This window comes from Columba livia, chromosome 10, assembly GCF_036013475.1.
Source record: "Columba livia isolate bColLiv1 breed racing homer chromosome 10, bColLiv1.pat.W.v2, whole genome shotgun sequence".
Taxonomy (NCBI): Eukaryota; Metazoa; Chordata; class Aves; order Columbiformes; family Columbidae; genus Columba; species Columba livia.
Window position 1 is genome coordinate 18335544 of NC_088611.1, and position 14047 is coordinate 18349590.

Sequence of the window (14047 nt, forward strand, 5' to 3'; positions counted from 1 at the left end):
TTCAGCAAAAACCTGGACAATTCTTAAAAATTATGGTCCCTAATTTTAGTTCCCACCATTTTCTTCTGTCCCTAACGTTATATTATTGTGAATGTCGGATATGTACCTGAGATGTAAGTACTTGGAGTTAAATGTGAAAATGCGTCACAACTTTAACTCCGTAACATGCAGTTTCTAACGTGTTTTTTTACAGTAGAAGCTGACTGTATGTTTGTTAGCCTTGCCCATCAAAACACAGAAGAACAAGAATTTAAAAGGCAGCAAATCTGCGTAATCCCATTTCAAAATGTATCGGCGTGGTTTCAGCTTTACCTCCAGTGTCCTGTAACAATAAGTTCTTTATTCCCATACAACACTTACTCATGAAATCACGTGAGAAACCAAAGCCAGGGCACCTGCCGCGGAGCAGCAGACGAAGCTCACACAATCTATCTAAAACGTGGTGTTACAGCAGGGTCAGCACAGACACCTCACCCCTGAGTATTGTTTAAAATTCAGCTAAATTTCCCTTTCACCCTTTTGCAGGCAGAAGGAAGCGGCACAGGAGGGGAAAGGCACGGGATCAACACTTGCATAGAATAACAGTTGATTACAAAATAATGATTATAAACTGCTGATCAGGTGAGAGCCCCAGCTCTGGCCAGTCCCTGTTCCAGGGAGGTCACCTGGCAGACACAGGACCGCCAGAGAGGGACAACACCAATTCCTTCTACTCCTCTCCACTTGAAGAATGATGGAAAGAGATCTTATTACACCTGCAAATTCACCCAAACAGTGTTTCTCGTGCACTTTTAACACAGACTCCACACCCCTCACTGCCCGCAGCACTGCTCAGCACCCTTGCCATCCCCTGCCACCACACGAGCAGTGACACAGCTGTGTATGTGCAGAACCAGTGTTAAGGAAGTGATGGCTTTTTGCCTGCAGTGTCCCTGAACAGAATGTGAATATAAAAGCAGCAGAGCCAGTTACTACATGGCTCCAGGATGCAGAACAACCAGCACTGCACGGACACTATAATGCAGTAATCTGCATTTCAGTGCTGCGGTACTTTTTTCAACTTTACTATCAGGCTCAAGAGTTTTTGAAGACTCTTCCCCTTATCAAAGCTCCTCATGGTAACACAATGAAGGTGTTTTTTCCAAGCCACCGACTGCAGGCTGCAAACTGCTATTCAAACTCTATGTGCAAGCCATTATGAAAGCCGGAGCTGCTTTACCGTCCTTCTCAAACGCCAAGTTGCAGAGGGCTCTGTTGGCTTTACTTCTGAACAGGAGCTGACTTAGTATCACAAATGTCCAAAAAGAGCAGAGGTTCAGCAAGAAAAAACCTGGATTAAATTCTCATCACGGGAGCCAGACTTTCAAACCTGAGACCTCAAAAGGAAACTGGTGGAAGAGACAGAGAGCTTTTAACTTCTTATCTTTCAAGACAGATTTTTGATATCTAAACCAAGAACTAAAAGGCAGGCTGAGAAGGCTGCTGGTATCCTTCACGGTTCAATTGCAAAAGAGAACAATGCCAAGAGACCCGATCAAATCCATCCAACTGCACTTATTGTTCTGGAAATGCCCCCCAGAGAGGTTGATCCTTCTCTGTGGAGCAACCTCGGGCTTGCTCAGAAGGAGAACACTCACCACCTATTGCTGATGCTCTCCTGGGATTTGCTAAGTGACGATGAGGAACCAACCCCCCTCGAGTCCGGCGGGCTGACGTCCTCTACGTGAGGCAGGGAGGGATGAGAAGGGGAGAAGCCGCTTTGCGGGGAGGACGGGGTTCGTGCTGCGGAGCCTGGCAGGCTGGAGCCGTCTGTGTCAGTCCCGGAACCGCTGCTGCCCTGTCGGGTCGGAGTCCCTGCACATCGCCCCGAATCGCCTCCCTCCTTGGCTTCTTGTTTCCGCTTGCGGTATTCTAGCAGAGACACCTGGGAGAGGAAAATACAGCCGTGAGTCAGGGAACGCGACGGACGAGGACAGGGGAGGAACACACCCACACGCCATTTAAAAATCTATTTATCCGAGTTGGTAGATAAAACTTTAGAAGATATATTTGGATTATAAAATCTTCCTGAATCTGCAGGCACTCTGGACAAAGAGCTAAGTGGTACAAATTTGAACCACTCATCCACTGCAATGCTCACCCACGTTTTTTGCTTCTCTAACAACCTGGAATTTCACATTACTTCAATATACACTTGCATCAAGCTTCTAAACCCTCTTCCTCCCAACACCCTTCCCTCGCTCTCTGGTTTGTAGCATTCTATAAAATGTGCATCAGTATCCGTCCATCTCAAAAACAGACAGAGCCTTGTTCACACAAGTGGTATCTTCAGAGAGTCCTGTCCATCTGTATTAGTTCAGCCACATTCATGCTAAGAACTTGGTAAAGCCTTGCACAGAATTTCAACCCGCTTAGAGCAGGTTCCTGCAAACTTCCAGCACTACCACCTAAACAAACAACTTTTAGCAATGGTAGAGCCTATTTTGTGCAAAGCAGTCTCACGTTTGTCAAAGACACAGACAAAAAGGTGCCAGATAATGCAGTCTCGTAACACTGGGCCAGCAGGAACAAAAATACACAAATACTTCCAGCTGAGCACTGACCTTCCAGTGTGCCAAGCCCTCAGAGTTATTAGGGGGTACAGAGCCCATAAAGGACTCGCAGAAGGCAGATCTGCTGAAGAATTTATCAACTGTGACCCAATGCCTGGACAGAAAGCTTTACAATGCTAAAATATTGAAGGGGATTATTTCCCAAAAGTCACTCAAATTATGAAGGTTTTAAGACAAATGTAGCTTTAAAAGAAAATCAAAAGAAAAAAACAGAAATCCTCCAGAAATGAAATGGAAATAAGATATTCCATCCAGCTGGACACTTACACAAGCGAGTTACCACACTTGCAAAGAAAAAAAAATAGTCCAAGTACAGGAAAATACATGGATACGCATCTACACAGTGCATAGTTATTTGTCCCGCAATTAGTTTTATCATAACGATGCTTGATTTTTCATTTTCACTCAGTTTTAGTTCCACAAGGGTCACTGGCCTGCTGTAAGAAACCAACCTCATTAGTTTTCTTTAAACAATATTCAAGTGTTTTTAATTTCAAAGGGCTAAAATTTCAGTAACAACCTTAATCTACTTTTCTTACAATATTACTATGTTTCCATATTAATGAAAATGTTCCAATACCTTCTAATAAACAACCAGTGTTTCCTTTTGAAACACTAGACCCTCTGTCCTGGTCAGGACCCCTTTCACCCTGCTAATTAACACCTTCCTCAATTAGCACAGTTGTGTGGTGTTATTGCTCTGGGATTTATCTCAGTTTAACAACTGTTGATGAAGGCTGCCAGCATCACCCTCTTCTTTCTGTGCTTCCAGAAGAGTTATTTGCACTGTGGTTTGGTTTTTTTCCCTTCCACCTCTCCCATCGAAGTCTTGCCTAAAGCACAGCTTGCTCTCTTTTAACAACTTTTAGACTGTTTTCATCCAGGCACGGGACATCTGGATTACTTGCCCAGTCTATATTTTAGTTGTATTCTGCTCTCTTCATCCTCCCTGCAAGTCTTTCCCATGGCGCCTACTGCTCCCACTCAGGTTCCTGCAATCTAAGAGTTATTTTTTTACAAAAATACTTACCTTCTTCCTTTGTGGCGGATTCTGGGGAGCAGACCTGACGCCTTCACAAGCCCTCTCGCCGCAGGGAGACATGGATCCATGCGCTGGCTCCTTCAGCAGCCCTGACTCGTGTCTGCTGAAATACCCTTCGGCAGGAGAGCTGCAGCATCCCGCTTCCGAGTTTATTGGCTTCCTCTCTCCCAAAGGAGCAGGTCCCCGCGACAACCCGTCTACACGTGGCATAGCGTTCAATGGGGAGAAGGCATACATTAAATTAAACTCTGTCCGAAAAGCCTGATCAGAGCTTCGTAGCAGCATCTGCGCTTCCCCACTTTTCCCTGGGAAGTTCGTCTCTGAAGTTGAGTTTATGGAGGGTTGCGGAGCCAGGTCGGAAGAGCCAAAGCTGAGCAGCGATGGTCGTTCTGGGCAGCTGTTTGCACTGGAATCCGGGTACCCACCCTTCAAATCCGGGTCGGATCGGAGGCTGAGCTGGAAAATCCAACAAGGACGGAGGACAGGGATGGGAAGTCAGGAAAAGGATCAGGCAAGGATGGGGAGAGAACCTGAAGTCAGAAAGCATTCTGTACCACTCTAGCTTACTGCTTTCCAGTCCCTTTCTTGCACCATTCTGCCCATTCTACAGAGAAATGACATGAGACTAAATAATAATCAGTTTAGCTGTCCCGTACGAGACGCCCTTTCCCCTTTGGCACTCTTACTGCAGGATAAGGCTCAGCACTGTCCCCAGGCAGTCAATGAACAAAAACCAGCAGTTTCAATTGCCTCAAAGTTGATGTTAACACATAGTACTAGCTAGGTTCATTATGGGGAGAGAAAAGATCTGCTGTCCATTTGCTGTTTTGTTAGCCAAGTTCTTGACTGTCCCAAGTCAGCCACTACTAACTTCCTAACAATAAAATGCCCGGGACCTCCGAGCCATTTGTTTGCACTTATTGTGAGCTTCAGAAATCTCTAACAATAGTACATTCATTTAATTTATACTGCATTTCTACATTTTGCTTCTCAAACAAAACCATTTTTGCGCTGTCACAGTTTCTGGAGCAGTAGGCACTGACACAATGGTATATCCATTTATCTGCTTTAAGTGCCAACAAACCTCCAGGGCAACGGCATAATCGTCTCCTTCACCACGTTAGTATGTCAGGATCTCAGACAATGAGCATAACTGACACAATTTCATCCTCTTTGCAGGACTATAGTGCTAAGGGAAAACCAGAGCAGCACCCGGCACCAGCTCTGCCCTCCTGCTGCTGCTGAGAAAGTTTCCTCTGCTGTTACAGCTCCAAGTCATCTGGCACATTGGAGATGAGTGTGCATTTTCTACTCTGAAACAGTCTCTGAGCAAGGTACCTCCACTCGTATTTTACAACGGGCCAGCAGGTAAACAAAGTTCTACTTTTTGGCACCTCTTCAATATTTTAAGTCTGCAGGTGAAGAGGTGATAAACCAAGGCTGAAGAGAGCAGCTCAGGTGCCCCACTGTGGCCTCCAAAATCAAAACACCAGGTGAATGCTCTTCCTTTTCTTCCTCAGGAGTCATTTTGCTGCTACTGAGTAAATACCACACACCACTGATCTGCTGGGCCAGGGCTGAAGTTGATTTTGTGTTTCCAGGTTCCCCAGACCTCTTGCCTTCACCTCTGTAGCGAGACATACCAGATCTTCACACTGCCTGTTTCCCACCAGTGTCAAAAGACTAATAACAAATTCCAGTCCTCAATTTGTTTTCTCTCTTGTGATAACCCTGGAAACTCTCCTTGGCCTTGTTGTGACTAATTCTCTACCCTTATTCCCACTGACTCTTCTCCCTCCCCTCCCACCACAGCCTCAAATACAGGGTGTTTCAAAAGACAGACCCGGTTTGTTGTTAGCCTGCTTTGAAATTGGGTCCATCTTTTTGAAACACCCTGTACACACACACACACTCCCGGCCCCAAACGCAACGGAGACACTGCAATAACTACCTCGGGTGACATGGACTCGGGCCTATGCGCAGGGGAACTCTCAGGGGACGATACGTTCTAGAGGAGGGAAAAACATCCTGTTATTCATCTACTTAAAAAGTCAAGAAGCAAAACAAAAATCAACTTAAAAAAACCCAACAAGAGCAGAGGTTTGCTATTCTAAACGAAGATTATCCCAGGAACTGGCTCCAGCCTGGATGGCAACACTGTTCAGTGGTTTCTAGAGCTTCCTGGAAGCACCAGGACAGGACTGGGTTACTGTGTTTCATGCGATAACTTAGTACCCAAAACAGAGCACAAAAATATTAAGAAAAGAAACATCTTATTCTTTAAACCTTTGATGCTGTCAGATAGAGTTTGCACCATGAAATACAAAGAAAGATTTTTATGGAGTGCATGGGAGAGATGCAAAGCCTGGTTTTTCCCTGACGGTGAACTAAGATCCCCCAAACACTACAGCAAACTTTCACAGACATTGTCCTAGAGAACAAAGATGACTCTTTCAATCCACTGTGGGCTACTTTTTCAGCTAAAGCCAAGAGAACAGGTGTGAATGGACAGCGTTATGAAATGTCACCACATATCTGAGCACGTGTGCTTGTGATGGCACGGCTAAGGCCGCCTTCCCAAGCCCTTTCCTTTCCACACTACTGAGCAGGCCTAAAATACCATCAGAAAGGAAGGTTTCCCGGAGCTATGTTGCCATCAGAGGGATATGGCAGGAGTCTCTGCAGGGCAACAAAGATGATGGAGTAGAGCATCTCCCTTACGAAGAAAGGCTGAGGGAGCTGGGCTTCTTCAGCTTGGAGAAGAGGAGACTGAGGGGTGACCTTATTAATGTTTACAGATATCTAAAGGGTGAGTGTCAGGAGGATGGAGCCAGGCTCTTCTCGGTGACAACCAATGATAGGACAAGGGTAATGGGTTCAAATTGGAACACAAGAGGTTCCACTTAAATACGAGAAGAAACTTCTCAGTGAGGGTGGCAGAGCCTGGCCCAGGCTGCCCAGGGGGGTTGTGGAGTCTCCTCCTGTGCAGACATTCCAACCCGCCTGTACACCTTCCTGTGTAACCTCATCTGGGTGTTCCTGCTCCATGGGGGGATTGCACTGGATGAGCTTTCCAGGTCCCTTCCAACCCCTGACACTCTGTGTGATTCCATGTGAAAACTGAGGAATCTCAAATTTCTTCACTAAAAAAGCTTCTGACAAACTCCACAGAAAAAGCAGACTGCATCACGCTGCTGGCCACTCCTGTCAACATGGGAAGGGCTAAGCACCCTCCAATTTATGTTTCCAAGTTAAAAAAAAATCCCCAAACTGAATCTGAAAAACCTCAGTCTAAAAACCCAACCAACCAGAGCTTCAGAAGCTTATAATACAGTCTCTGTGCCTGAAACTGTCCTTTATCTCCTCAGCGCTCCACAGTCTTCCCTGCCAACCTCTACAGATCTGTCTCTCAGCTTACAAGAAAGGGCTCTCAAAGAAAATAATGAAAAGCACACTAAGCTAAAAATACAACAAAGGACTGTTTGCCTTGTGGCAAACCAGATGAGGGATTCCTGCAAAACAGTCCCTGGTACAGAGCAGTCTGTCACTGCGCAAAAATTTGTTTTTAATGGTTTTAACTGGCAGAGTGTGAGCGGAGTTCCATTTTAAATATGAAAATATGGAGTGCTAGAAAATAAAACCGAAAATGCAAACAGCATGATCCCTCTTCACAGGCACAGAGCAGCAACACAAAGTGGAAGGGCCTGGCTGGCTGGATGCTGATAATTCTCCCACAGAGTTTAGAGCAAGGGAAACCACCGACACAGCCTGCTCAGTGCTTCTGCACATTTCTGCAAAAGGAAACTATCAAGAAATCAGAGGTATAAGGTATTTTCCTTCTACCCAGTCAAGGGACAGGGAAACCAAAGGATAAATTGGAAGCTGATGTAAAGTATTTCTACAATACTTCGGGTTACTGAAAACTCTCTAGGGAAAGAGCAGCCAAGTATGTCAGAGAGCCTGTGAGAAGCAGAGCACTTGGGAGGAGGCACAGATTGGAAGCCACATTGGCACAGAGATCTGAAAAAGGGAAGATGGCTAAAGAACACTGAAAAGCCTGCAAAATTTGGGAGCTACTGTGCAGAAATGGAGAAAAGAACTAGAATGATGTTACTGATAGCTATGAAGGGAGAGGAGGCTGGGCTGCAGCAAGGTTTGACATTTAATAGAGTGGGAGATTTGGCCAGAAGTGGAGTAGAGGAGCTTGAGCCTGACACTGTGATGCTGCTTGGAAATACAGCCACATACTCAAAAAAGAAGGTGGCCCTAGTGCTGCCTCTCTGCTAAAAATATTCCAGTTCCTCCCCTTCTGGCATTTCCAGTCCCCAGTCAGAGTTACCTCAAACTGTAGTGGAGTATTGCAGCGACTAGCAGCCAGAGAAGGAATTGGTGAGAACATCACGCCGTAACTGTTGCGACTCTCCTCCTCTCCCGGCAGCGAAGAGCAGGGTGTAGCCAGCTGCGGGCTCACCGAGCCGGGGACCGACGGGATGGGAGGCGGAGGGGTGACGGGAGACAGCGGCCTCAGCAACTTCTTAACGTTCTGCTCCATCAAGTAGCGAGATTTCCATTTCTTCAGGGGACTCAGCAAGTCTGAAAAACCAAACCAAGCTAAGGACGGAGCTGAACCATCAACCGTAACCGTGTGCAAACCACACGCTGTCTCCTTCCCCCTTCTCCCAGCCCAAATGGAGCCCGTGAGTCTCCAATGTGACTTTGAAAGATTCCTGAAAATGAAGTACCTCTGAAGTACTTCTATACCAGGTCTAACGACTGATAATAAAACAATCCATAATCAAGAACATACGGTGAACAAGGAAAGGAAATAGTTCAACTAGAAATAAGAACAAGAGGGAGCCAGGGGAAAGGAAGACAGGAGGGGACAAAAAAAGGAGAGGGGTCAGAGGACATGTCACTGTCACTACAAACAAACCAGAGCTCTGTCTTCATTACCTATAGTTCCCTATAGGCTACATCAATACAGCCCAAACACATTTCACCCCCCTGAACGATTAACAGCTTTCCCTTGGGCCTACCCCTGTTCAAAATAATATGTTTTCTGATGCTCAATTTAAAAAAGAAGAAAACAACAAGAAGAAAGCATTCAGTAAATTCTGCAGTTCAGGTGTTTGCTTCTTCAGGTCTTGCTCGGAGATGCAAGTTTATTGGTTCTGGCACTCTGTTCATTTCTTATTCATCTAACTTTTCAATGATCAATTCTGTAAATGTGTGTGTTGTCTAGTCTCCTGTCTGTCGTCCTGGGAAAACAGATCCCTGACTGAGCAGATCTTCACCCTCTTTCTCTGTAGAAAGATTCAGACAAAATGTTTAACCATTCTGCTGCTTTACTCACAGATTTTAGCTTCTCCATCTTTGAGACTTACTTAATCATTCGCTTATTACATACGTGCCTGTGAGACTTTGATATATCTTCCTATAGTCAGCAGATATTTAGTTGTCCATCTAACAGCATCCTGCTGAAAAGAGACGATATTGTACTCTTTTTTTTTCTCCCTCTATCGGACAAATGATCACACGGCACTGAGGTTGATGATGCAAGATAAAGTGATTATCTTTTCACAGGAAAATACCGAGAAACTTTACACATGCTCAAGCTAGAATGGGTCTGCAGGAATTTGAATGAATGGCAAAGTAACATTCTCACCTGCCCTAACGCTGTGCCATCCAGCAGCAGTGCACATTGTCAGCATCCTGTGCCGCTACCTTTAATATTCAGCAGCTTCCCCAGTTTCACTCAAGCACCCACACCGCCCTGATTGGTGCTGAGCACCTACCTGTGTCATCTTTGCAGATGCTGGAAGAACTGCTGTTCTCGTTACTTTGGTATAGACACTGGGTTCTGTTCTCTTGTGTAGCTGGTGAGGTCTGAGTCATCCCCTCTTCCAGGGCTTGTTTGATCCAGCGCTGAAACGGAACGAGACTACATGAACGTGCAACCCCTCTGGTACTTTCTATGTAATCTTGCAGGATGTTCTCAAACTCCTACGCTTCTGTGCAGCGGGGCAATCTGCTCAGAACACTGATTTACCTCCTTCGCGTGCGCTCAGACAGGAACTCGTTAGAACGCAGCTGTTAGCGCTGAGTCTAACACCTACTGTGACGGGCTGACTACGCGCTCTTGATGCATTCTGGAGATCAGCAATCTTCAGCGGCAACACAAAGATAAGAGCAAATTACAGCAAATTACAGCTAAAAGCTATTAAAAGCAATTTTAATTAAAAGGGATATAAGTATGAAAAACTACCTTGACCCCCTGATTTCTGCAAAGCTGTTTCCTGCCCATGAGCACAAACACACTGTCCCCCCTGCTCCACTAAAGCATATTAGAGCTTAACACAGATTCTGCTCTAACAATTACAACAGAACAATATCTGACTTTAATCACATAACAATTCTTCCAGGACTACGCTTGCTGCCAGAGACCAAGAGCAAAAATGAAACGCAAGCAGCACTTTTTGAGGGAGACGAAACAAAAAGAGAATAATAAAGGCAAATCTTTTCATCGGCTACTAATAAAAGAGGTAAGAGTCACAGTGGCCTTCTGCACACCAGTAATGAAGAATGTTTCACATCTCATGCAAGAGAACATGAATTGAAGCCTCAGCAAATCAGCAGGTTTACTAGGCCTGTATCTCGATACAAACTGACTCCTGATGGCAGGCAGGAAACCTTTGTCAGTTATTTTTATAGTAAAGTAAGCACAGTATAAAGGTAAACACCCAGGTGACTCAGTAAAACAACTACAAACTGCTGAAAAAAGCCACAAACAGTAATCTGGGACTCACTTTACCAGCCTTTTCTTCCCCTAAAGAGGTTTAAAATGCTAAGTTTACCTTTCAGTAATCCACAGTTCATCTGCACGCCAGCAATATGTATCCTATTAGAAATACAGGTATTTATCTTATGATTCCTCAAAGCTACCACGAAAGTGCAAGAAACTCAGTGGCCATGATCCTCAAAGTGAAAACTTCGAGGTGAGGACGATGAGCAGGTGACAGGATCTATTTCTGATGGCCCTCGCTGCTGTACAGCAGATGCTTCTTTGTTCAAATATATCTCAAAGGATTCCACCACGGGCACCAGAGAAGGGCCGGCCAGCCTGGAGCACCACGACCCCAGGTCACTGCACAACGGGATTAGCGTGAGCGGGTTGTACAGCTCAGATACCTCACCAGGTCCAGCTATTGGCACGTTTTGGATGCAAACTGAGACCATCAGCTGAGGGGTTTCTGGCACAGTGCTCAGTAGTTGAAGGAAGAGGCTTGCTGACAATCCAAGAAAATACGGGATCTATTTCAACAGCCTTTAGAAATCAACTTTCCTGACTGAGTACTCAGAAGGAGACAAGACAGAAAGATCAGTTTTTGAGACAGCGATGTCATCGAGTTCCGGACCATTTCTAGACCTCAGCTGGCTGAAAAGGACGTCTTCCCCATGACAGTTTTCTAAGCATTCCTCAACATGTGAAGCAGACTTTTTTTACATCTCCAGACTGTTAGTGATTAAAATACCGAATGTTAGCAAGCATCTTCCATGAAAAAGCTGGGGAACTCCTACAAAGTGGATAAAAAACCTTACTAGAACAGTTATTAATTATTTACTTTCAAAAAGTAGAATCTAACAAATTGCCTTCTGCAACATCTGTTCTGGACACAGAAGCTTTCAGCGTTTTATTAATTATTTAGAGAAGGGAACAGGCAGCGTATTTAAGTTTTCAGATGATGCTCCCCTGGGAGAAAAAACAACATGCTACAAGACAGTATTCAAGATTTTCCTACTAAATTGGAAAACAGATGGGGACAAACGGGACACGGCTCAGCACGGGCTCGAACGGAACACCACATTAAGCCAGAAACAGCAGCAAGTTGTTCTACCAAGCACAGAAAATCACAAACTAAACAGGAGTCTAAATCAATCTGCCAAAGAAGACTCAGTCATCATACTGGGATGCAAAAAATGGGTGTAGGTACAATACACAGATCATCTTTCTGTATTGAAAATGTCCCCGCTGCAACACAACATCCAGTTTTGGACACTCAGGTAAGTTGTGAAAGTTGTCCACAGGGAGACCAGCCCATTCCCTCTCCCGCAGTGAGACTTTTCACATGACTAGAAAACAGTCAAAGGTAACAAGAGACTGGGAGACTTGTTCCACGATTACGGTTGTCACTGAGTTGTGAGCTTGCTGGCCAGCTGTGCAGCAAATGCACCAGAGAACTCTGAATAACTTCACCATTTCTGCCCTGAGCCTCAAAGACACTGTATTAAGGGTTTGAAAAAGTCACTCAAACCTCACAGTTCTCAGCTTAAAGATACATGGGGAGATTGCCCAGGCGCACGGAAACAAACATGGTTTTGTTCATACATGTGCAGATGAACCATCAAGAGCTTTACCGAGGAAGAAAATACCCAGGAGAGACTTTAGCTTCTTTTTGCAGGTGCCTGTTAGTGTACAACAGCAAAGTCCAAAGTTTGCCTCTGGAAAAACTTCCTCAAAGGAAAGCAAAGAAACCAGGACGTGGTACCCGACTTTGAAAGCTACCAAGACTGGAAGATCAGAACGGATTTCCATAAAATTGTCATGTAGTGACACAGGAACTACAAGAGCCTCTGAACAAGGCTGACAGGCAATAGGTAAGATGGATCCTGATGGAAATCTGACTGAGCAAACTAACCTGAACTACTGTTTCCCTGTGGATGGGTAAATACCAGTATTTACTGGCCACATACCATCTCTGGAGGGATGAAGTCCTTGCCTGGGCTCAGTTCTTCCTGCACAGCCACAAGTATCTGTTGTAGATAGACAGTCTATGATCCTAAAGGGCTGAGGGCTTGCTCTTGTGAACAAATTCAAAAGCTTTGCTAAGAAACAAATGCTCTCCAAAGACAACAGGTCTTGCTGAGGCACTGTATTCTGTGGATCTTTTGCAACACTGTCCGATCTCCACAATGCCAACCATCCTCTGACTGTGAAAGTATAACAGTAACAAAAAACTTTCTAAGGGCAACAGTTAAAACTCATAGCATATGCTGGATAACAAACAGCCACTGCAGATTTGAAGGTACATGTTTCTAAGAGCAGAGTCACAGAACAGTTGTTCTACCACGGCAAAAGGTGAGGATGAAAACGGAACAGTGGCTAGGAGAGGGTCAGCAGACATCGCCTGGAGACTGCATCGACACATCGGGCACGGCCGGCTCAGCAGGAACACGTGGAAACGGGCTCAAAGAGGACACAACAGCTTCACAGGGGTGCCAGTAAGATCTTGTTGAGCTTAACCCTGAAAATAAGACATGCGCAAACATACCTTTTTACAGGAGCTGTAAATTCCATCCAACAGAAATGGCCTTCGACGTCTCTCGGGGTTGAAAGGTGAACCGAAACGAATGTAGTGTTTAGGCGTGGTACAAATCAGCGGGGAGTGGGTGAGACCTGGCAACATGTTTAGGGTCGTCGCTAAAACTGTCGGGTCTGTAGTAATGCGCAGAGGGCATTCAATGGGGCACTCCTGCTTTTCCGCCTTGTCATTCAGCCATTCGGTAACAAGATACTGAAGGAGAAAACATACGTGTCAGCGCAACCAGCACAGGTGAAGAAGAAAGGCAATACGGCACAAAGGCGTATGGGGCAGCAATGCTCAGGTCAGCCCGTGTGCTAAAACCTCCTCCTCAACAGGCAGGGACACAGCAGGACACCCTGCGGCAAACCCAGTTCTCACCTGTTGCAGGCACAACAGCTAATCCAGTTTTACACAAGTAGCTTGATTTTATGGACCATTAACCTTAGCGGAAGCTTCCCCCAAAACTTGATCACTTTGTTCAAAACAAGTTCCTAGCTGCATGGCTAAATGTATTAACAGTTAATTTATGCCTGATATGTGGCAGCTGCCCAGTAGCTTCTGCAATTTTTCCTTTTTTCCCTTACAAGTTTCTCCCAGTTTGTACATTTTAGTCCACAGTCACGTTCCCTCTTGATCTCCAATTCTAAGCCGAAAGCTAACAGCTAACCCCTTCTACTCTGTCCTAAGCGAATACCCTCAGGCTGCCATCCCACCTCATCCCAAAAAGATTCTGCCAATTCCCACACAAACACACATTTTTATGCCATTACAAATTTGTTTTTAAATTCCAACTAATCTTTACTACATGGCTCCAATTTTCTCTCTTCCTTCTCTTGCTGGTGTACACAAGAGAACCTTTGTTTTAATACGCTTTACAAGATGCAACACCCTGGTTACTTCAAGGTGGGTTTCTTGGTTTTGTTTTAAGCGAGTCTCACTACACCTCTGTACTGCTTGGTTTAAGGTAACTTTCTTGGCTGATCATCTTTTTCTCCCTGCTCCTAAGACACTGGGAATACACAGAAAATTTC

General features: G+C 45.2%; 1 protein-coding gene across 7 annotated transcripts in view; it reads right to left on the reverse strand.

Annotated features, from left to right (window-relative positions):
* Positions 1-14047, reverse strand: part of SETD5 (SET domain containing 5) — a 64082-nt gene that overhangs the window by 4226 nt on the left and 45809 nt on the right. For all 7 annotated transcript variants that reach the window (XM_065074630.1, XM_065074629.1, XM_065074628.1 and 4 more), the window contains 6 exons: positions 12984-13226; positions 9450-9579; positions 7994-8247; positions 5606-5662; positions 3643-4110; positions 1638-1924 (listed from right to left, as the gene is read on the reverse strand). In XM_065074630.1, the coding sequence (XP_064930702.1) occupies positions 1638-1924; positions 3643-4110; positions 5606-5662; positions 7994-8247; positions 9450-9579; positions 12984-13226 (1439 nt within the window). The remainder of the gene's footprint in view (positions 1-1637; positions 1925-3642; positions 4111-5605; positions 5663-7993; positions 8248-9449; positions 9580-12983; positions 13227-14047) is intronic.